The 25,052-nt window shown below is 46.8% G+C and overlaps 1 protein-coding gene across 11 annotated transcripts in view; it reads left to right on the top strand.

Moving 5' to 3' along the window:
* Window positions 1–25,052, top strand: part of LOC119453339 (COP9 signalosome complex subunit 1) — a 98,576-nt gene that overhangs the window by 22,950 nt on the left and 50,574 nt on the right. For 7 of the 11 annotated variants that reach the window (XM_049667789.1, XM_049667788.1, XM_049667787.1 and 4 more), the window contains exon 12: window positions 7,397–7,483. The exons of the other annotated variants lie outside the window; for them this stretch is intronic. In XM_049667789.1, coding sequence (XP_049523746.1) covers window positions 7,397–7,483 — 87 coding nt within the window. The remainder of the gene's footprint in view (window positions 1–7,396; window positions 7,484–25,052) is intronic. 11 annotated transcript variants of the gene reach the window in all.

The following is a 25,052-nucleotide window of genomic DNA, read 5'->3' as shown; positions in this document are numbered from 1 at the left end:
CCATTACGATAACGCCACACCGCGCACCGATGCTGCACCATACCGATACTACCGATACGACGCAGGTCAAAATGGCGACGTCGCTCGTGTACTTCAGCTGGCTACTGGCGCGGCTAGTAGCGGCTGCGATACTGACTTTTCTAGATGGCGCTAACTATGCACCATATTTATCAGTTTCAGTTAAAAACTGGCGCGTTTTTTAAAATCCTCGAATCTAAGCCGACCCTAGAGTTTCGTGTGTGATTATTTGAAAAAAACTATCGGCCTAGATTCGAATAAATACGGTAGTAGTTCGTGTTGAAGTGAGGGGCGAGGTAGCGCAAAGGTCGCCGCGCTTCGTCACTTCGGGCGAATGAGCAATGCAGAGAAGTCGCGGAGGGGGGGGGGGGGAATTGAGCACTGCAGAGAAGCCGCGCAGCGACCGTCTGCCTATTAGCGCTTCACAAGCACAGGACAGCGGCCTTTTCGCACACCTGAATGATAATTTTTCGCTGCGAACGTATCATACGACCACAGTTTGTCGCAATGCTGAACGTTGCTGCCGAATAATCATATATTCCGGGAACGTATTATCCGGAACGTATTAACACATTCCTCTATGGCGTTATGCTTTTCTTTTTCGCGATTGCGAACGTAGGAGCCGGGTACAGTGTAATCTCGATGATACAAATCTCACGGGGTCATGAAAAATATTCGTATTAGCCGAAATTCGTATCATCGAAACACAATTAAAACCAACTAAATTATGGGGGGGATGAGGGGATCAGATCGCAAAAATCGCGAGAAAAATTTATTTTTGAGAGCCACGCGTTTCGGTATCTGCAACGCCTAATCTACTCTGTATCAAAATGGTTTGGCTGAAAACGCAGTAAAAGTGGCCGAAAAAGTTTTATTCGTCAGTGCGCAGGGTGAGAAAACAGCTTTAAATCGCACCAGATCACCGCAATTCACGGAGACATATCTCGTATTTCCCGCCACCGAGCGCCGCCATCTTGGTATCGTTCGAAAGCTCAAAGTTTCGCCGTTCTGCTTCTCAATTCGTCCGTTGTCGCCATCTTGTAACAAACGCGCAAACTCAAAAGAAGCGTGGGTCTGCGATAGGTAGCCACACGGGCCCTCCGATGAAAGCGGGCCTCCGATTGGCTGCCGTGCTGAAAGGCGTCTCTCCATTGGTTGCTGCTGCGGCAGGGGCAAGATGGCAACCGCAGTTGTCTGCTTCGTAAACCACGCCGGCGTCTTCACTTGACACGCAGAATTCGGATTACTGAGAGCTCCCAGGTTAGTGATGGATCGTCGCTCGTTGGAGAAGAAATTTTGGACGAAGCACGCCTTCGGAATACGGAAGCGCAAGCCTCCTACGGCAAGAAAAATACGGCGATTAGCGGGAGAAGCGGAGGAGCACCCAACTGAACGTGCCGCGCTACCTTGCACCGTGGATTACCTGCCGCACTATCTTGCACCGTGTGATTCTAGCAGCGAAACTGACAATCGACCTGTGCCATTGGCACCGATAACGCAGTCGACGGAAGGCGCGCCAACGGAAGCTCCCGCGCCTCAGCGTACCGCCGCGCAAATCGGCCGAGATCGTATCTCGGTCGACATAGCTTGCTGCGACTAGGCAAAATGGCGCGAACGCAAAGAACGCGGCCCGAAGCACAGCAGCCACTCCGTCCAATGGGCGGCCGCCGAAAAGGAGGAAAAGCACAAAAGCGACAAAAGCGCCACCGCTTCAAACTCTTCGCGCCCAGTCGCGGCCTCTGCGCTGTCCGGCGTGACGTCCGCGCCTCCGAACCAAAAGAGAAAGGGAGAAAGCGCGTGACTGCGCGCTGTTCTCTTTCGCGGCCGTCGGTGAGGCAGCGTTTATTCGTATCAACCAACGCGGGTTGAAAATTGATTCGTAACAGCCGTACTCTAGCACGTTGCAAAGTAATGAGGATCGGCCGGGACCACGGAAAAATTCGTATCATCCGGAAATTCGTATTAGCCGTGATCGTATCATCGAGATTCCACTGTAATCGTATTAAGCGGGAACGTATCAGCGAGGTTCTACTGTGCAGTAAAACCTTGGTATTTCAACCCTCGTTAATTCGGAAAAATCGGATAGTTTGGACTCGTCCTCTGGTCCTGGCAGGTGTATGCATTATTTAATGCAATCAAACTCGTTCATTCGACGCATTTGGCCGCACATTGGTTAATTCGTACAACCCTCGGAGCTCAGCAAGTGCGGAGTGCCGCAAATGTGCGATTTAAAAGACCGAAAACAGCGCTAGCGTCAAACGAAATGAAGCGGCAGAGTCCGCATTGCCATAGTCATCAGCAGAAATTCTACGGGAATGGCAGAAATGATGAATCGCATTGCACCTCCATGCTTCGGGCCTATTATTACGTCTTGAACCTGTGCGCGCGTCGGCCGTGTGCCTTTAAAACAGCGAAAACGCCGTCCAAGATCGCGGCGATAGCGGCTGCAGTTTCATCCGCAGCAGTTGTGGCAAAAAGCATCATGTTGAGTCAGTACGCGAGTCGGCCATGTGCCTTTAGAACTGCAAGATTGCTGTACATGATCGCATTGATAGCTACTGTGGTTTCTTCCGCAGCAGTTTCCTTCTCCAAGGCTGTGTCAAACGCACAAAAGTTGACTTAATTAATTTTGGCTAGCGAATGTTGTGGCTGCGAAATTGTCTTTGATGTACTGATCATTGCGCAATGCTAACCCAAAAAGCACATGTTGCCTGGACGCGAAACCACAGTGCGCCTCATGTGCTCCGAAGTGCTTATTGTACGTTTTTATTCAAGATAAGGCATAAATGGATGCAATGTGGAAGCGAACCATTTTGTATGGATGCGCGTCGTGCTGCTGGCAGCGCAGCTTTACTTGTACTGCGAATCACGTGTGAACGTGCACGGACATTTGTCCGTTACAATACCAACAATATGTCGTTCTAAACGGCCAGTCATCATACGAGGGCAGTGAGCCAGGCATACTGTTGTGTCGGGTTTCGGAACCAAATACCTGTTGGAACCAGTCATCCTTGCGTGTCGCTCAGTGCTCCGACATCTTGCAGCCGTTACGTCTCTTCGTTCTCAGCCCTTCCCCTTCGGCCTCTGCATTGATGACTCAGTTGCGCACTGACGGGGGGAGTTTCGGGGGTTGTAACCCCCCCCCCTGAGGCCGAGTTAAACCCCCTTTTATTTAACCTCTTTTCTTTCCTAGCGCCTTTGAGTACTGCAACTAAGATGTAAGACGCGCAATCATCTGCATGCTTGCAAACTTGCTAAAGCGCATTTTTTTACAATTTCCCTAGAAGACATTAAAATTAGTGCGGTTTAGATGGTATTGGCAAACTAAGGCAAACTGTCAACCCCCCCACCCCCTGGCAGAGATCCTGGGTGCGCTACTGTGATGAACAGGCAACGAATGAACAGGAAAAACAACATTAAAATCACATTGGAGAAGCGTACCTTTATTTGCTGAAGTATTTTGTAATACCGTATTTACTCGAATCTAGGCCGACTCCGATTCTAAGCCGACCCCCCAAAGTTCGAAGTCCGAAAAAAAAAAAAAACTTACCTCGAATGTAGGCCGAACGAAAAGCGAGGACAGCATTCGCAAAATGAAACAGCATTTATTAAATTTGAACATGCCGAGCTCATTCTATGTCACCATCGCTGCTAGCCCCGTCGCTATCTTCCTTACTGCTGACATCTTCAAACAGTGCGCTATATTCAGTACCACCCAGCGCATTAGAGATGCTGCATTTTTGGAAGGAGCGCACGTTGCGGCGCACGCAAAAAACATCTCCCGTGGCCCCCTCCAACGACAGACCGATGTCGAAGTTCCGCCCGGCTTGAACGTTTGCCGATGCCTCTACGGCTAGCTCAACTACCGTATTTACTCGATTCTCACGCTTCCTCGATTGTAACGCGCACCCGTTTTCCGTGAGGAAAAATTTGGAAAAATAGATTTCCTCCCGATGCACTGATGTTGCGATGAATAAAAAAAAAGTCGCAGTTTCGCCCGAAAGGCGATGCATCGAATGCGGTAGCAAATTAGTAGACCGCTATTAACAAGCACGGTGTCACGCGCGCTCAAGCAAACATGAACACACCTCGCTCGTTGACCGCGGAAACGAACTGTCAAAACGCTGGAGACGAAGCGCGCCTTCGTGCTAGCATGCCTCTCGCTTCAACGCGGCGAAAACACGGCGCGCGGCGGACTTTACCAGTCGCAGATTGCTTTCAAGATAGGGCCAAGCCTGATCGTATCGCCGGAGTGGATCGTCGCAGATTACGTCCTGCTTCGGTCCACTGAAACCGTTCCGCATTGCTTTGCTGGCGAAAATCCTCTCCTGTTTGCGCCAGTCCCGCTCGCAAGTTTCGGATTCTCCGAACGCCCGTGATGCAGCCCGATTTCCGTCCGTCTCCGCACAGATGATCACTTTCCTTTTAAACTGCGGCATCATCATGAACTCGGTACTTCATGCTGATAGATAGAGCAGACGCTGAGAACGTGAAGACACGACGGTAGACTATTGCCTAAGCACGTGTACTGCAGCACACGGAGGAAGGCTTCCGCATGCTACGGTAGCTAGGCACGACGGCGCGTGCGAGGCGGCCATTTTGAAATGCCGACGCAGATTAGGGTCGTGTTGAAAGTGCGCGTTAGATTCGGTAAATACCAGATTCGTTAGAAGCGGCAAATAAATAGTGGAATCGCCCATTTGGGTGCCATTACGATAACGCCACACCGCGCGCCGATGCTGCACCATACCGATACGACGCAGCTTCAAAATGGCGACGCGCTCGTGTACTTCAGCTGGCTACTGGCGCGGCTAGCAGCGGCTGCGATACTGACTTTTCTAGATGGCGCTAACTATGCACCATATTTATCAGTTCAGTTAAAAAACTGGCGCGTTTTTTAAAAATCCTCGAATCTAAGCCGACCCTAGAGTTTCGTATGTGATATTTGAAAAAAACTATCGGCCTAGATTCGAAATAAATACGGTTTACGTTCTTGTTAACTCTTCCAAGTGGCCAACAGCACGCAAACTATCGGAACTGCTCAGGCAAACGTCCTCCAATATTAAAAGCGCCTCCGAGACTTCTCGTGAGGTGCGATGAGGCGATGTGCTCAAGCAGCTTCACATTTCTCCACTCGGTGGTCATGCTTTTGTTAACGCTGGCCTTTTCGCCACACACACTTCTGAAGACAAGTTCGTGTCTCTCCCAAAACCTCGTGAACCATCCTTCTGACGCTCTGAACGATTCAATGTTCATCATTGCAGCGTACTTCTCACCTTGTGCCATGATGGGAGGTCCGCTCAAAGGCAGATGCGCATTGCCACAGTCAATAACCCACCGGAGCAAAGCTTCTTTGAGCTGGGGATGAGCTGCGGTTCGCAACCACTTTCTTGAAGCATGAAACTTCTCACTTCCGAAGGATTGAAGAATCTGTTGTTCATTTTTCACATACGTTCCCAGCGTGCTCCGCTTCACGTTGTACTTGGTCATAACGTGCTGTCGTGATTCGCCATTCTTCAGAGCTTGTAAAATTTCCACTTTAGTCGCCAAGTTCTTGGCTTGGTACTTCTGCCGCTTTGCCGGCGTCGCCATCACTGTAGCGCACGGTGGTGGTGGCATGCAAACACGGTCACAATGAAAAAAAAAAGAACTCCGCAAGAAGAGATGGCGCCGACTCGACAACACAAGGGAAAAAGTGGCGTCGAAGGCGCAGTGGAGTGAAGAAAGAAGACACCGACGTTCGGTGACGCTGCGATCGCCCCCACTAGTTGATGACGGTGGCGATGCCTCTCAGGTTTCGGTTTTACTCCAGTGGTGCCAGCGTTGCTTTATCACACTTTCGTGTACCGGCAGCCGTCAGCATTTGTCCGAATAAGGCGGTCGAATTTTGATGAATTAACGAAGGTTTGGTCCCATAGACTAACATGCACTTTGGCCGGGACCAATATCCGAATTATCGAATTATCCGAATTATCCAAAGTTCCGAATTAACGGGTGTCGAATTAACAAGCTTTTACTGTATTAAGAATTTCAGTATAACTGTATAAAATGTGCTAGGATGTCACTTGTTTTTTTTCTTGTAATATGATTATCACTGTAGCTTGGCAGTGACTGGTTGTTAACTGTGCACAGTCAGCTTTCATTAATTCGACTCTGAAGGGACCGACGAGATTGGTCAAATTATCTGGCCAGTCAAATTAAACAGCAAACAGAAAAAAACACCGAAACACACTGCTGATTCATTTGGCAGTATTCTGCTGCAATTCTAACACGACCTCGAATCGAAGTCTCAAGCATTTTGGGGTTTCAAAGCAGTAAACTAACGTAAAAATGACATTAGAGCTCCCTAAATGTAGTCATTGAACACACGCATGATATTTTGACAAGAATAACATAGCGTGCCTGTGATTCTGGTAATAAGAAAAAGACTAAACCAACTTCACCTTCACAGAATGGAAAAATAAAATGCTAATTTTATTACTTAATATTAGTCATCACTCTCAGACAGCACATCATGTCATCCTCCATACGGTCCATAGTGGGTTGTATGTTCTGCATTTATCAAACGAATCCACAACAATCGAAAACGGAATGGTGGCCCACGCCTAGACTAACCACTTCACTAGTTCGTCCTGCGACGCATGCAGTCCTCCGGAATGCCAAGGAGACGTGACGCGACTTTTTGCCGCTAGATGAACATGTCAAATAACTTATCATTTGATTGCGCTTTCGTAATCGGACTGACAGTGGCAAGCCGATGTTGTCATCATGATAAGTAAGAACTCTGTTGGCATCTGTGATCACCATCTTGTGATGGCGATGACGCTGGCTAGGCTGGCTCTGAGGGTAGGCTGCTATGAATGCCACAATCTCACTGTTGGTTTCGTATCAGATTGTACATGCCCTAGCAATTTTTAACAAATTTTCTTGGAAGAACAGGCATGCATTGGAATCAAGTAAATAATTTAATAATCGATTGCGAGGTACCGTGCTTGCTTTATAATCATCCTGGGGAAGGCCGAAAATGGGCGTTTTTGACAGGCGATGACGTGTGTTTGGCGCATTCACTATACCCGGAGTGCCACCATAACAGACGCTGTCGCTGTGGGATTCACCACTGTGGTCACCATTGGGGTCGGGCACATCCATAATGGCTAGTTCAGCTCTAATTAGCCAATGAAGACTAATTTCAGGGTCGAAACAATGCAAGTTTGGCCCCATAGAAATGGATACGTGCCGGCCAAGGCATTCAGTCGGGACCAAAGTGGAGTCGAATTAAAGGAAGTTTGCTGTATCTTGCTTGACACCATTAAGTTGTGTAGGTTTCGGGATTGCCATAATTTGGCACCCAGTGATTTCTGTTGTTGTTCCTCCGCAGATACTGTTTGCCAAGGACATTGACCAGAGGAGCACCACCTTTGAACGGGCGCTCGCAATGGGCAAGGACTACAAGCGCAGGACAGCTGTAAGGGATCTCTTCCTGCCCCGATTAATATTATCATAAGCCTAACCATATTACTCTTATGCTACAGCCACTCCTGGCCGAGTATTGACAGAAGCTGCTGGTGTAGGCATCCTGTTTATGCGAGTTGATGGCGATGGTGAAAATTTAATATATAAGCTCTCTTCTACAGTGGCATGATAGTGAAGTTGCAGGCAGTGAACAGAGTTGCTGTGTTATGGTGGAAAAAGGTGCGATAAACTTTTTTGCTAGAGTGGAGGGTGTAGATATTTAAGGGGGGACGTGGTAATAAAAATTAGCATTACTTATTTATGAACCAAACTTGATAAAAGTTGGCATGCTTATTTAGTTTCTTCTCCTGACTCTAAAAATGCAGTTAGTTTTTCTGTAGGTTCATTATTTCATTACATAATTAAGAAAACAATGTCTTTTGTTCTTACTACAATAGACAAATAACCACTGCATAAAAATAGACAAATGACATATGGACCAATAGCAGAAAGCACAAGCTACACAACATAGGAAGCACTTTTATGATTGGATCAATATTTCTTACTTTATAGTAAACTGAACTCCATTGTTTTCAACATGGCCATGCATTAGTCACACAAACGACAAATTTAAAAAACTTCAAACAAAGAAACTTAAAAAACTGCTTCCTATGTTGGGTGCTCCAAACATCTAGCTTCATGCTGCAAAAAGAATTAATATTCTATCTATGATAGCTACTGATATATCACGGTAAATGTCTTGCTGGGTGTGCAAAATTACTATTCTGAGAAAATCAAGAAAACAAACAAATGTCACATTTAATTATGAAAAGTCACAAATGTCTGCACGTACACACTCCCAAACCATTAGTAGGCTCCTGGGGCATAGTCAGTTTGGGTATTAGCACCTCTGTGGCGCTTTTTGAATAAGCATTGCACATTTTCTGCCGATGCACGCTTGTTTTCAGATGCAGCTGATCGGCGCCGGTCTTTTTCGTCCATGCGCTGCATACACTTTTGGCCGGGGTTCATCAATAGTTCTTGCAAAATGCTTGCCGAGGTTCTCCTGCAGCCAGCATTGAATTTCATCACTGCTTCCGCCACAGCAGCCTCAACGCTGAAGAGTGAGGCGTGCCGCTCCTTCGGTGCGAGCGCCCATATTAGCGAGTGCAGGCTTTCGTTGTTGTTCTGTGTTTTGCCTCGCTGGCAACGTTCAAGCAGCCTCTTGTCAGAGAGCCGTTGGTAAATTGGCAGTAACGCCTTGCTGACTTGAGTCGGTAAATTGTAGTGGTGCTTCGGCACAGGTTGGCCTTTGGCCTTAGCAGCATTTTGCCGGCACTAGGAATCGGGACCTTCTGGACAAAGGCTATGATTTGAGGTGACATCATTTGATGTTACGTGATAGTAGCTTGCCATCACGGCCTTCTCCATGGCATCAATGTCACCAGTGTGGGACTTCAGAGCCCATCCATAATAAGAACTCAATTTGTTGACCAAATCTCCAGTCAACCTTCCTCTTCCACCAAGTGGCTCTGAGCCAGGCCCCTTGTGCTTTGACAGGGCATTACGAAGTGCTGTCCCCATCCTTTTATGGACATGGTTGATACAGTCCTCTTTGTCAACTTCGATGTAGCCATATACTTTGGCCTCCTTTAGGGCCAAGAAAGTACGGCTGTCACCGTCTGACAGCACAGTTGTGTATCTCAGGCTGTGCTTTTCCAGCGATCTGTTGAATAAAATGAGGCCAGCCTCCACCTCCATTTCACCAGCCTTCTTATCCGTATTTTTCTGGCACTCATGGCTGGCTTTCCATTCTTCGTATGACGGGTCACCAACTTTTGGGCCACGCTGACAACCGGCACAAAAGTTGCTCAGCACAACGTAGTCCAGCACAAGTCCGGTAAAAAGTTCAATGACGGCGCCGACACCGATGTGCGAACTGTGCCCGCGAGTCATCCAAGACCCGTCATACGATACAGCAACGTTGCCCGGGTTGCCGAAGTTTAATTGGCTGTAAAGCTGCCGGACCGACTTCGCGCATTCAGTTGTAAGAGTCTCAGCTGCCCGGGTCGCGGCAGGCGTCAACTTCGTTTTGACGTACCGCTGCCACGTTTTCGTATGCAGCCCGCGGTGCGATATATTCATTGCTGCGAAAATATCGTTAAACGCAGTTTGCCAATTGCCGGTGCTCTGCATCGCGCGCGCAGCCAGAATATTAATGGTAAACGGATTCACCTTCTGAGTCCCATTCACGCGCGGCGAGCTCCACGCTGACGCTTTGTCGCCGCATTTCGAGCATGTGAGCACCAGACTTACTGCAAGGCCGTATTCGCGCTCCTTCCGGCTTATTTTCGCGCTACCGCCGCATGTATTACAATTCATATGCTCCAGCAGCGCGTTCACCGATTCCAGGCACACCACGGTGAAAACAGTATTGTCAAGCGGGTCGGCCGCGACATCGCCAGCGGACAAGATCTCCGACTTACGGCTCACTGCTGCGGTTGACGCGAGCTCTTGTAGTTTATCGTCGGATCTCCTGTCGATTATCTCCAAATCTGCAGGCGTCAGCATAAAGCCCGTTTCACATGGTGCGATTTTGCAGTGCGTTTTTCGCAGCTGCGATTTCCGCAGATGCGAAATTCGCAATGCCGTTTCACATGGATCTACGGCAGCTGCGTTTTTCGCATACTCGTTAAGCATTCTGACTGGCGATAACGTATGAGCGAGCCGCCTCCTATTGGTCGTCTGTTTCCACCGCTACAGTGGCTACAAACGCATCTGCGTTTTTCGCAGAGAAGTTCAGCACGCCGAACATCGAAAAAACGCACGCACGAAGGGTCCGGCGGCCTATTTTCCGCAGCTGCGAATTCGCACGTGCGAATTCGCAGACAAAATCGCATCATGTGAAACGGGCTTAACGGTGTCACGACGGACGCGGCTGGCGTTTTCGTCGCACCTACTCGTTGTCGCACCATCTAGGCCTAACGCTCGGTCGGCTTCATCGGTTCCGTCGCTTGACGCCGTTATTGGCTCGTCCTCAACGACTGGCGACGGGGTGGGGCATTTTTTGAAGTTGTCGAGCATGGACTTCTTCCTTTTCTTTCCAAACTTGTGTTTAGAGTCAAACTTTCGAAGCGGAGGAGGCATCGTCGCGGGTAGTCACACAATGATCGTATCGAACATGGCGTCTCGCACTGCGCGTCTCTAGCGGCTAGCAGACAGCTCGGAGTGGGCCCAACCAATCACGGGGCGTTATCTCGTCACGTGCATGCGACAGCGAATGAGAGCGCGCGTTTCATCTATTTTTGCCGCCGGTTTTTGTATTGAACCAGCAAGCCTAACGAAGCGGCAGCGCGCGATATTTGAAGCCGAAACCCCGTTCTTTCAAACGAGACCAAGATGGCCGCCCTCAAGGCACTGGCATGCGAGCGCGGCGTCATTGAATGTGTGTCGTTTTAGCGTCGACACACGCGAAAAATCAGGTGCCCTATCTGTTTTTAAATTGATGGTTTGGCTGAAATATGACCTTACGAGATTGGAAACTTGGCAGAGAGGGAGAATAATAGATGTAGATTCCAGAAATGCTATTTTCCAAAATTCGTTTTTTTGATGATTTTTTGGGTCTAAAGACCCGTGTCCCCCTTAACCTATTCGCTGCCAAAGCCAGCCAATCGCCGGGCTTAAAAATGAAGGCTGTATTGCCAGAGCCTGGGTGGTAAGTATGCAGCAAACTGTCACAATCAAAGCTCCCTGTCTTTACAAGTGAGCAGCACAGGAGATACCTGGACAGAGACTGTCGGTGCTGCATGCTGCTGCTGCTGTTGCTGCTGTTGCTGCTGCTGCTGCTGTTGCTGCTGCTGCTGTTGTTGCTGCTGTTGCTGCGGGGTTGGTGGCGGATGCCCAGGCAGTGCTAGGAAGCCCGGCTGCAGGGGCGCCTGAAGCAGAAAGCCCCCCGGATGGTGTACTGCTCCCCCAGCACCCTCGGCGGACTCGCCCCCGACCAAGGTGAGCGAACTCAGCTGGCCTGTCACTGTCTCGCATCCTGGTGGCTCCTGCAAGCAGCCAAAGCCAATGCAGCGGTCCGTGAGGGAAGGCAGCGAGAGGGGCAAGCACGGCTTCGTTGCGCTGTGATGAGCTACTTTAAAATTTCAATTGAATTCTGGGGTTTTAGGTGCTAAGACCACAATCTAATTATGAGGCACGTCGTATTGAGGGGCTTGGGATTATTTCTGACCACCTCAGGTTCTTTACCGTGAATGCAATGTACGGTACAAGAGTGTTTTTTACATTCCATCCCTATTGGAATGTGGCCAACCCCGCCAAGATCGACCCCACGACCTTCAGCTTTAGTGACTGGGCTACCACGTTGGGTGCCGAGCTACTTTGTCACAACCATGATGTGCTACCTGTTGGGTTGTGGGAATATTTCAAAAATTTAGAGTAATAATGAATTGAAAATACCCTATTAGATTCGGTCTTCGAATCAATGGTCAGTATTTGTAAATAATAATATTTTATAATAGTTTTTCAATAGTTTGAATAATCAAGTGTGTGAAATCAAACAAAGCTGGAGCAATAGTGCGATACATTTCATCCCGGTGACCATAGTCAGCATAAAATCGCCTTCAAGAAGCTACAAGTGGAGCGTGCTATACATTGCTCAGAGAGCCAGACTTTTCCTTCTAAACCACGATCACTCCCACTTTCTGAAGAATCCTGGGTATGCAAACAAATTGATTATTTTTTTCCGAATGCTCAATTCATACTTCTAATAAACCAACACTTCATTTATAATGACCAATGCTATAAGAGAAACTCGCTAACACTGTGAATACAAGGATACGAACATTGTATATTAATGGAAAAAAATAGCTGCTCTATATTCGAAACCTATTCAAAGAGTCACTCTTTGATTGGTATTCAATTCGGTCTCAAAAATTGCTATTCGCACACCCCCATTTAGCCTGAAGATTCCCCACAACTTTCTCCATCTAGGAAGCTTTAACAAAGCTAATTTCTTTAGTCTTCAGCTTCCGTTACACCATCTACACGTTACACCAGAACAAGCAAACACCCCCCATCTACCTGAGTGTCCAGAAGGCCAGGCTTGCGGGCTTCTATGCCGGTCGGCGGTTGTACGCAAGGCAGGTACACCAGCTGCTGCGGCGGCTGCTGTTGGTGTGGATGATGGTGGTGGTGGTGATGGTGGTGGTGGTGGGGATGGGAAGGGACTGGTCCCCGCGGCGGGGCCAGGGGGCTCAGCAACAGGCTGCCGCCGCCCAAGGGGGCAGGGCCCCCTCGAGGCCGCACCCCTTGGACCAGCCCACCTGCCATGTCTGGCGACATCAGCGGCACGCCAGCAACTGCAGCACAAAATATCCTTTTAGGCTAAACAGAATGCTCTAAACATGCTCAACTCCAGCACTAAGCAGGCTCAATGGAAACAACATAAGTGAGGTATGGTTACAGTGGAGATTAAGTAAATGCTTCATCATTTGGTCAGCAGGAATTCGCAAAATCTGATCATTTCAACTTGTGCATCAGACCGTGCCTATCTCATCACGTCTGTCTTCTTCCTTTGTCTAGGGTTATTTCACAATAAATCATAAGCAATGCAAACTTCAATATTATTACAACCACCCGGGCATAAATATCTATGACTCAGTGATCCAGACCATTTAAAGATTTCGTGTCACCATGTACAATGCCGACCTCTTTCTTTGATGGCATGTCCACATAGATCGCAAAGATAACAAACACAGTAGCATGCTACTCAATATAGTTTGCATTCCTTTTGCATCAACTACTTCCCATAAATAGCTTGCCATAGTATTACATAACCCTTTCTGTTCCACGTTATTCTGAAATCCGACCAAAAATTGAACAATTTTTTCATGTGGAATTCCTTACGAAACAAAATCTAGAAATATGCATTTATTATCTAAATTTCAACTGATTAATTGCAAAAGTGAATCTTAACAGAAGTACACTAGAAGATAAAATGCATCGCCAATGCGAAAATCAGAATTGCAGGAGAATAAAAAGCACTGTTGACAAGCTGAGCTCGTCATTGGCCCGTCATTAGCCACGAACTCAGCTTTTCCATGGCATGGAAAGCGTTAAGGAAAGGATGGCAGCACCAAACTGGCTTCCAACTCCAGGCCGTTTTTCGTGGCATGTTTTTTTTCGTTTTGTTTTTCTTTTCCAAAAAATACAATGAAGCAACCTTTTAACTGGACAAGTGGCACATGGTGCATTATTTAAAAAGAATTACACGTGTAATCCTACGGCTATGTGGCCCTGTTGCATGTGTGCACAAGGCTTAGTCCTTCACGGAAATGCACACAGGAGCCCTTAAACAATACTCAGGCAGCAAAGTCAACCAAGTCCTTTCCAGTGAAAGAAAGGAAAAGGAAACCCTCGGCACAGTGCCAGTTCAAGAACAATGTGGTCACCTACCGGCCTGAGGGTTGAGCAGCAGGCCCGTTGGAGCCAAGGGTGCCGCTTCCAGCACCGACGGTCCTGCCAATGGCCAGACAGGTGGCAAAGATAGGGCACCTGCTTCCCTAGGTGCAGCGCCCCATGGCAGCTGCAACAAGACCCTCTCTGTTAGAGCTGTAAGGCTATACCTATTAATAATCGGGGTTCTCCCCACAGTGGGCAGCCGGGCAAATGCTACCTATTGCACTAGTTGATTGCCCACCACCTATTTGAGGGTGGCCTCTGCAATTACCATGGTCGATCCGTTCAAAATTTTCTATTCTTTTTCTCTTTATTATTTTTTCCGCAATCCTCCGCTGTTCCCTTATCACGTGGGAAAATATTCAAAAGAACTGTGAAATATAAGCTGAGAAAATTGCACTTTTATGTAGACTGTTCAAGAGGCCTCAATAATAAAGAAGACTTTCTGAAAATAATCACTTACTAAGCATTGGTTCACACGAGTACTCTTTTTGCGCAGCGACCAAAACACACAAAACACTTCCCAACCAGAATGACCGCAAACTGGGTAAACGACTGCAATAAGGCTAAAGGTGCAGTCAGTACTATTGGTCAGCGCACATTCTCCAATCTAGGGCACTGCTCACCTGTGCCACATAAAGCTGTGGCCGTGGTACCGGTGGAGCAGCGGCAGCGGCAGGGGGTGGATGAGGTGCTTGGGCAGGAACCACGGGGCTTGCTTCCTCACCGACCTGTGGCCCCGTGGGTGCTGCCGACTCCGGTGCAGCCGACGACAGCGAGGGAACCTCGGAGGGTGAGGTCGCCACAGGCGGTGGCGCCTGCACCACCGTCGGTAGCGAGCTCACGTTGAACGAGTCTGGGGGGGGGGGGGGGAAGAGAGATAAAACAGAAGAGCAAGTCAGACTATCACACAAACAATCACACGCAATTAGTTACTTGTAATCAGTTACATTCTTGGTAGTTTTGTAGGTACAATCAAATCCCCCGACAACAAATGCCGCTACAATGAAATTTCCGCCACAACGAAGATTTTCTGATTCCCCGTCAGCTGCCCATGGAAAATAATACAAAAAAAGTCCCTTCATAACGACGGCGTTTTATTCGGTATTTCCACTTCAACAAACTTTTCAAGAACGAAACTGGGACTGAATTGAAATTGGAACTGCCGAGTAGTCAAATTAGAAGGCCCTTCCAAAGCTGTGACGATCGCATGTCCGCTTGAACGAGCTTTTCGCGAACAAAATCCAATTCAAAGTACCCATTTGCGCCACCGCAATCTATAGCCATGCGTGGTCATCACGCGCCTGCGCGAGACTGTAGATCACCACAATCGCTGCCATTTTCTGCGGTCTGTGTCCGGTCGATGGCTAGGCCAACGAAGAAGCGTAAAGTTCTCTCTCTCAAGAAGGCCCATATGATCGCAGAGGCAGAAAGCGGAAGGGAAAAATCTCGTACCAAAGGCGAAGCATCGATTACGATAGCAGATTAGTAGACAGCTATACGAATTAAGGGTAGTAGTTTTATCGGCCGTATAAACTTGTAAACATTTGCGTACTAACTAAATTATCAAGCACGGTGTCACGCGCGCACAGATAAACATGAACACATCTCGCTCGATGACCCCGGAAACTCGGTGTCAACACGCTGGAGTGAGAAGGCAGGGCAATAGCAGCCAGCGAATTGACCTCAGTACCGTCTCTCGCTTCACTGCGAAATAACGTCGAAAGCACAGCGCACACGACGCTACTGGCACTAGTTGCACTTTGCCCACATCGCAGATCACTTTGAAGACCACTTTGAAGATGAGAACCGCGTGGGCGCTCACTTCATGCTCGTCGCAGATTGCTTTCAAGATAGCGCCCGAGCGGCAGCGCCGCAGTCGCTGTTGTCAACAAGATGCTAACGTCTCGTCGTCTGGGAAAAATGATAATCCGCTAGACAGACTCCGGCGACTGCTTTGGAAGTAATGGATTCTTTTCCCCTTATCAGTAAAGTTATCAGAACCCACGACAATGACATTGCGATGGTTCTTTTAACGGATTTGTGAGACTCGCGTAACGCCTTAGCTTGCCGTGAAGCGTAAGAAATCCAGGCTGACCGACTTCCGGAAATATAACTTCCGGTAAGTGCAAGCTTGCCAAGCTTGCTGACTTTGTCATAAATATACAGTGAAATTATGATAATTCAAACCGCTTCATTGCGACGGTGCACGTGCCGCAAAATGAGTATTTCGGGATCAGCCAGGCACGCGCCTTGGGTTAGACGTTGGCCGCAATGTACGAAAAATGTTGTAACAGGGGCGCGAAATGCATTCTCTCGGGAAGTAGATACTTTATGGACTGCCTTCGGTATATCTCAACCCTTGCCCCCACCCCATTGCGAAGATTTCCCGGACGATGGTCTCGGTTTCGTTCGCGGCTGTGCCGTTTGGCATACTTGTATACATACCAATTTCGCATCAACGAAGTTCCGTCCCAACGAAATTTTTCGCATGTCCCGTGAATTTCGTTGTAGCGGGACTCGACCGTAATCGGTTACTTTTTTTTTGCATGGTAATGTTCACTACAATTCATTTACTTCTTTCAGTATCCAATTACATGTAACCAGTTCCTTTACCGAAGCAATATGCTGCAACAGGTGAAGGAACTTTGGGTACTTGAATTTCAATTCAATTCTTTCTTTTTACGTCATAGAAAAATACACAAAATACACAGGGACTACAGTTGCATGCCCAAAGTTGTGCCACGCAGCAGCATCGCGGATGCTTGTGTTCAAGCAGGCAAACCTGAGCACTCAGTATTTGCTTCCTCATCTTAGTGCTCCAGCAGATGTTGGCCAATGAATTGAACCGGCATTGCTATGGCTCAATGGCAATGGCAAGTTCAGAAGCTGATGCCAGGAAATCACCTACAGATTATTTTTTTAGCTTGTCATTGGCCCTATCAGGAACACTTTCTACAAGTCGCATCGACAAATGAAGTGCTGCACTTCATCAAAGACCCAGAGGCGAGCAACAGGCATTGAGTAACCAAAATCTTTTGCGCAACATTTTGTTACCTTGCAACCTCGCCCAACGAACACATTGAATAAATTTCAGTGCCACTACGGCTCTCTTCAAAGAAAATGAGGAAAGATGACACAAAAATTTTTAAATGCAATTGTTAGTGAAGATAAACAATGTGTGAAGGTCTAAGAATGTAGAGAAAGAGCCAGACCAGTTCGTTCTATTTACTGTATATGTGCAATGTTAATCAAAGTTGAGAGCAAAGTAATGTAGAAGTACTCAATTACTTTTTAGTAGTTCCTCAATTACCTTAATGAGGCAGTAATTAGTCCCTGTAAACAATTACACTTTTGAATGAAGTACTAATTGTAATTGGTCACTTTTTTTTCTGTAGGATTTACAAGTCTGAAGGAAATGGAGGTATGAGAATGAATCAGTGCGCTATTAAGTTGCCCCACTCACTCAAGTGACCCACATATCTTTGTTCCTTTATTTATTCGTATATCTCAACATTTTCAACGTACAAATGCATTACCGAAGGGAGCAGTCAAGAAAAAGCAGTGTAGTATTCCACATAACAGTCGTGATTATGTTGAGGATGGAGAAGGGTGGCTGTTTCCATACATTCTAAATCAATCAACAACTTGCTGCGACAAAAATTAATGACCTGCAAGGTTCCGTCAAATCTTGGTTGCGAATGATTGTGTGGAATAATGATGACAGGCTCATTTATAGTCCAACATTATCGGCGTGCGGGCCAGTGTCGTTTGCGGCCAGTCACACTACGCCGGCTGCGCTTAACCAGCCCGACATGCCATCCCCTCTACACTTCAATGCACACACCATCCGCCGCTATCTTCGGAGCCCGCGCAGAACAATCTCCAACCCGCGTGCCAATTTGAACGGCTGTCTGTGACCGTCGGCGAAGCTATCGAAGCGGCACGGGCACCTTTTTCTCTTCGCGCGCAATGTATTGTGGGTCGGCGCAGTCGGCGCAATTAACACGCAAATGGAGCAAGAGCCATCTCGATGTTGGGCACGTCGGAGCGCATCGGCCACGTCCGGTTACATTTGCTGTGCCAGTGCGTCGAACTATAGACGCTGTTGTTCTCACCAACGTGACGTAGCGAGTGCGGGAGTGCACGTGCGGTTACGCTACGTCGAACTATATCCGCGCCTCAAGCCAAACCTAAGCAAAGCTGAGGCACCGATTCAGTAGAAGGACCACAATAGAGAAGGCTTGTTGAGTGCTTGTCAATGCAGTGGGATGTTGTGAGTTCCACCCATCCATATCTATGCATCAAATTTTTCAAGGCTGTTTGTGCTTAGCGCTTTGATGTCGCAGGCTTATTCCCAAGAGCTTAACAGAACAAAAGAATTACAGCCTGTCCGCATGCATTAGAAATCCACTTTTAAACAAAAATACCTTTATCCTTGTTGTAAGAGTGTTGATATTGGAATGGGCAATATATGTTAAATAATTTGTTACACAGACACTCTTCGCAACAGCCACATCCCAAATGATTGTTGCTCTATACTTGGTTACCTTCACTTTTTCTAGTTTTAATTTTTCAGGCAAATGTTTTAATTTATTTATGTTTATGTTTGGTTTACGTGCACACCTGATGGAAAAAAGCGAATGGAAAAAATTTCCACTGGAGTTTTTAGCAATGATTCCAACATTTTTCTCATAACTGCCAAAAACTGAATGTAACTGACTTCTTAAATCTTTTGACTTCTTAATTCACAATCATAATGGTGTGAAGTGTGACCACAGATTATCTGAAGACCATTTTTGTGCCACCCAAGTCAGGTCATAGGCACTGGGCAGCAGGCTCCAAAAATGGAGCACGGAGGCCTAACCTCAGCATAATGCAATGCATGGACATTCGTGAAATTTCTAATTGTGTCTGTGGGACATGTTAAGACAAGTTATGCAATTATCATTACCAACACTCACATACCTGAAAGTAGTGTTCGTGTCTGTTCATCTCATGTAGGATACTTCCTGCAAAGCATTATGATTCCTACAGGAATCATTGGACCAGAAAGGGTAAAGACTCGGTGCTTCAGCAAAGGAATGAACAAGCCCCTAGTACAACAGGCATCGTAGACCACTGACCAGCCTTGACGGCCCTGAGGGCAGCATTGCGTGCTTCCGTGAGGCTGGAGTCCCGATGCAGCAGGGACACCCCTCCAAAGCTGCTTGCCTTGGTCACTGCTGGGCCACCCGCACCCCCACCGCCCTTGGTCAGTACCGAGTAGAACTTGCCTCCCGCCAGCGGCTCACCCTGCACCAAAGACCCCCAACATCAGGTCTTTAATCAAGTTGTCGGTAAAGGAGCTTCGCATGCATTTTGCACACAGGTGACTGTGTGTAACTACCATACTGTACGACTGCATATATAATTTGGCTTTGTTTTACTATGTGCCTGTCAGTGCTATATACAGCTCTGAATAACTCAGTCATGCACATATTTACGCAATCTTTTTAGTGGTTTTTCGCATGTCCTTTTTCAGTAAAAATCGAAATGTATGCTTTCTTTATAGGCGAACGAAAAGTGCTAAAAATACAATTTGTAGTTACTTCTTACATAATGCTAAAAATGATGTCATAACTTGTGTATTTCTTGTATTTACTTTATTTCACGTATTTTACTTTATTCAAAGCATTTTCATCCTGCCTTGTAAGGATTCTAGGTCTCATCAAGCTGTTCACAATAGCTTTTAGCTGACAGTACCCAGAAAATTTGTAATCTTTCTAAATAAAGTTCAGTTTGGGATATTTGCATTTGTATAGAAGAACCATTTATTTTTTTTAATTGGAACGAGACAACCCCGAGGATGGGCAACTGTGCAGTAAACACTATCACTGAGAAGCAGTGCTGCATACCACTGAGTTGCCTACTAAAATTACTACAGGGAAATTTGGCACAGCAACCGTTCAGCTGCCATGGGAACGATGGGTAGCACACGGATTTGTCTAACCGTTATGCTTGACTTTTCAAGCAGCCATATTTTTCTGAACTCACAAGCACAGCGAGTTCCAGCACACGCATAATCATTGCGAATTCTTGAATTTACGACGGAATATTTTACAGGAAATTACCAATTTGCAATGTCGCAAAGTTGTTTAAAAGGGACCTGTCGGACGCTTTATTTCGTAATAAAGCGGAATCCCATACGCTGCTGCTATTGGTAGTTGCGGTCTGCCGCGGGCTGCCGCCACGAGTCCACTGGCTAAGCGCACGGCACTGTTGCTGAGGACAACCACAACGTTTTTCTTACGCTTAGCGAGTCGTAGGCACCTAAATCAGAAATCTTGGCGTGTACGTTAACATCCAAAATGAAACTTGAACTGCGCACCACGGTGACATTCAGATGCCGGAGCGTTGTGGCCACACCCCACTCCGCCGTAGCTTTCGCAGTGCAAGGCATTGAAAGAGAAACGGGAGCACAGTGGAGGCAGTGTGATTGCCAATAACTCCGCTTCTGCCGAGTGCATTAAAGTACTTTTTGCAGCAATGTATTTCTGAAATTGCCTATTTCCACTTCAAATGCCTTTCTCTACTTCGACAAAAAGTGGTTCAGGGCCCCTTTAAAGCCAAGAAAAACAGAAGGCTAGAAATTCATGCACTATTTATGTAAATTCATGCGCCTCATTTTAATGCTGGCTGAACAGCCGTACTTGCAGTTCATGTAGACCACTAGCACCAAATTTCACTTTAGTCATTTTTTTTTTAATTCAATGTTGCATACATCTAAGACAAAGAAAGAAAACCATGATGGAACAGCACAAAAGAAAAAAAGACAGTAGAGAGAGTGCACAAACAACAAAATAAAAAAACACGAGACCAGTCCCCTTTTATTCACTCGCTCTGTCTCAGTCAACGTAGAGCCTGATCTCAGCTCACCTAGGTAAGGCACACCACCCTTCACAAATACAAGTGGGGAAAATGAATGCACTAACTTTTTCACCAGTAAGATGTGGCACCCGCTAGATCGGTGCCAACGATCTTGATGGTACTATATACGTGCTCTGCCATCACTATTGCTTTATCCCCCTCCTTCACGCTTCTCCCATATTTGCTAATAATTTCCGCCCTGCACTCACTTTCCGGTTCTGCTGTCATCAGCATTAAATGGGTAAGACATAAGACCGCTCATTGTTCAACGATTATAGATGTAAATGCCTAGCTTCAGTGTGCCTGCGCTTCTGTGCCAGAGCTTTTTCTTCAACACAATTTTCTTTCCGATGCATTTTAATCCTTCACTTATAAAGCACACAAATACACAACTTTGGAAACAAATTACATAAGAATAATGTCTATGCTATGAATCTATGCTATGAGCCCAACATGCGCAACAGCCAGTTCATGCTACCGAGTGCAATGCTATGACAACGTGCCTTGGCCAGCCATACATGCCAGTGTGCCACTTCTTCCACATGGCTAATAACCTCTCTAGAATATTTTAATATATAATGTTACAAGCCGAAGGCAAACTTGCATAGCGGGTGAATCACTTTAAAGAAAAAAGATGCTATAAAAAGATAAACCCTATCAAAGAGAACTTCAAAATGCACACTGGTGTTTTCACATCACCGACAGGAACTGGCGCGCTATGCAATAAAGGCCTTCAATATCAGAAGGACAGGAGATGGTGGTGCCAGCCAGCCATCCATTGCCCCGAGTGACCGTGATATTAAGGTACCTTGCCAGCACATGTAGAAATGTGACACATGCAGAAAAATTGACAGGGTTTGTTGCGCATGTTACTAAAAAGACATACCTTTTTGATGTTATTACCTTCACAAGGTGTATGTGCGAGCGTTTTTCTATTAAAAATAATAGTTGCAAGTCGGTGCTTGTTCTGCTCCCTTTTTTTTTTGTCTACTCCCCCCTCTTTACGTGAGCATTGCAGGAACAATGAGTACATGCCGAGTTGCTCAGTTATTGATCCTATTCTTGTCAATGCACTATGAAATTACACAATGTAAAAGCAATGCTAACGGGTGGCACTCTGTTTCTTCGATTACATCTACTTACGGCCGGCCAACATGCACTGGTTGTGCTGGTCAAGAATATGACCCCAGCACTCAAAACTTATCATGGCACACTTGCGCTGATGGCGCAGAATAATAGACGAAATGTAAAAGAAGGGTCAAAGCTTGCAGCTCGGAGGAGCTTAATGGACAGCATCACAGCAAGCCTGCGTGTAGTTTCAGAAAAGTAGATCTCAAAGCAGTTCCTTTTTTCTTCCTTCTTGACCTGCCGCAGAGCTACTGATCCATCCAATGCTTCTGTCAAATTCCTTTCACCCACTTTCATTTTGCTTTTCCTTATTACTTCTACATTTTATACATACGCTTTTTGTACATTCATTGCCTCTTTTCATCTACTTGGAAAAAAAAAAAAACACTCAATGTATGTTCGTACGACAATGGCCACATTGTCAGGACTTCCCCAAAGCGGCGGCTACACATTCAGGGCAATTGGCATAGCACACTACACTAATGGCGAGTGGGGGATACAGGGGATGCTCGCACACACCTGCGCAACCCCCTCGGCTGTCTTGGGGGCGAGCAGGAGGCGCGCCCCCAAGTGCCGGCGCCGCTCCGACGAATCCGAATCTGTGCTGCTCCAGGGGCGATTGTCACCGCTCCACTGAAGCTCCTCTTGGCTACTGCGGCTGGCGGGGGAGTCCCCAACCCCTTCCTAAGAGCAGCAGCAGCACAGAGGGACAAGGCAAGCAAGAGGAACAAGCATCATGCGAACAGTCCACCACCACCACCAGTGTTATCAGAAGAAGCACCACCACCCAAGCACAAGGTGGTAAAGTCACCTACAGTAAACCCTCCTTCTAACAAAATCCCCCCCCCCCCCCCCCCCATTACTATGACTCTCTTATACTGTCCCTGTTCGAAACACCACTTCTAACGAACCCACTTTCCTATCCCAATGACTTTGTTATAGTGAGGGTTTACTGTACAGTGGGAGAGGCTGGGAAAGGCAGGGAAAGGAAGCTAAACAGCTGCTCACTGATGAGTGTTTCGTTAAGCAGAGGCAACTCAACATTATGACAGACTTCCACTAAGCATCTTATATAGAAAGCCCCGTTTTGTACAGCTCACTTTAAAGCATTGTTATGCTCATGCAAGCGATTGCAAGTAGCTGTAAGTCATTGCCATCCAAAGTATTCAAGTAAGTAGAAAGAAACAGTGCCCTCCAGTTAGAAAGCCTAGAAAGTTTAGAAAGTCCATTTCCATCTATGTATATTTTTCTTCATGTAGAGGCATCCTCAAGTTTGTTTGCGACTAGCACAATCTTGCAGTCCCATTAAAGATTATGTTGGCTCTTTTGTTCAACAGTGACAAAGTAAGCTATTTAAATCCTAAGTGCCAGTGACCAGCCCGGCAAGACATTGTGCGCCATGCACAATTAGTTGCGTTCTTTCATTGAAACTAGCACGGCCAGACTTCATGCACAAATTTGTTTGTGATACAGCAAAGTCCCTGCAACACCTCATGCTTTGTAAAGCATGGAATGCTCAACTTTTATGCCCAGCCTCCTTATTTCAGCACTGGCCGTGGCAGATGCATTCAAGTCTCTTGTACAATAAGTTCCCTTCAACTTATTGCTCAATCAAGCAAGAAAGTTTAAAGACATCAACTTAATGCATAGGAAAAGCACAGCCGTGAAATGCAGGAAATGCAAAGGAAAACAGCAAAGAGTGGGCTACCAGAGTGGCAAGCAGCATATCTGAAAGCAACCTAGGGTGAAGGCTGAGCAAGCAGCACAGTAGCCAAGATGTAAGCTGTCATTCACAATGCAGCCACACTGTAGCCTCATTGATTTTGGACATACTAGACACCAAAAGTTTTATCTTGAAGTGGTTTCTTATTGCTCTTTTTAGGCTCAAGAGGCTTTCTGATTACTTGCTTAACATTCCATGTGCACAACTGTTCCACATCTTAGCTGCAATCAATGGAAGGTTGTGTGCAGCAAATGTTAAATGACTGCAAAAAGCAACCTTGAATTCTACCATCCAGCATTCTCCATGTGCAGTAGCGCTAGAAAGAAGGCACTCGTGAAATCAGCGGAAGACTGACCTTCTTGTAAAACACCCTATACTGCAATGGACTGTGTGCGGAACAAGTTTTTTCGCACACAACTGTGTGTAAAAAGTGACATCCTACCACCACTGCCTCATTTAGGCCACAGTTGCAGCGTCTGATCAAGTTGGCACTGCAAACTACTATTCACAAGCCCACTTCTTTCTATTTTCCCAAACACTCGTTCTGGTAGGCTATGTATGCCACGTGTAAATAATTAGATATCTGCACCACTTAGACACAAAAGCTTTAATTTGAGGTTGGCAAGCCACCAACACATTACAGTTCAGCGCCGCTGCATTGCCAATGTTACCTTGCTTAAGCTACAAGGAGCCATTAACACATTCACTGCGACGCAAGTCATGAGTGGGTCATGGCAGTTATTGCCCCTGTGCTGCTGTGCAGGCTTTCATGCAGTGCACAAGCCCCATCTTTGCTAGAAATCAACGGAAAAGAAAACTTCTTGTTGCGTCTAATCCAATGCATCGTGGTGCCATCTCTCTGCACCTCAAGAAAGTTTCAAAGGAGCACACCTGGTGGCTCTCTGGTGGGTCACAATGCACCAGAGGAATATGACAAATGACCCACTGGCGGATCACCATAGACAGGAATCGAGACTTCAAACTGTGCTGCCGCAGTGAATGTGTTAATATTCAGGTTTTATTAGATTCTGAGGTTTTACGTGGCAAAACCAGGATAAAACTACGAGATATGGCACAGTGGACTCCGGGTTAATTATGACCCCCTGGAGCTCATCATCATCATCATCATCATCATCAGCCTATATTTATGTCCACTGCAGGACGAAGGCCTCTCCCTGCGATCTCCAATTACCCCTGTCTTGCGCTAGCGTATTCCAACTTGCGCCTGCGAATTTCCTAACCTCATCATCCCACCTGACTTTCTGCCGTCCTCGACTGCGCTTCCCTTCTCTTGGTATCCATTCTGTAACCCTAATGGTCCACCGGTTATCAATCCTACGTATTACAGGGCTGCCCAGCT

The sequence above is a fragment of the Dermacentor silvarum genome, chromosome 5, assembly GCF_013339745.2.
Source record: "Dermacentor silvarum isolate Dsil-2018 chromosome 5, BIME_Dsil_1.4, whole genome shotgun sequence".
NCBI classification, from domain to species: Eukaryota; Metazoa; Arthropoda; class Arachnida; order Ixodida; family Ixodidae; genus Dermacentor; species Dermacentor silvarum.
The sequence above is the reverse complement of the archived record's forward strand: the minus strand, read 5'-3'. Positions and strand labels throughout refer to the sequence as shown.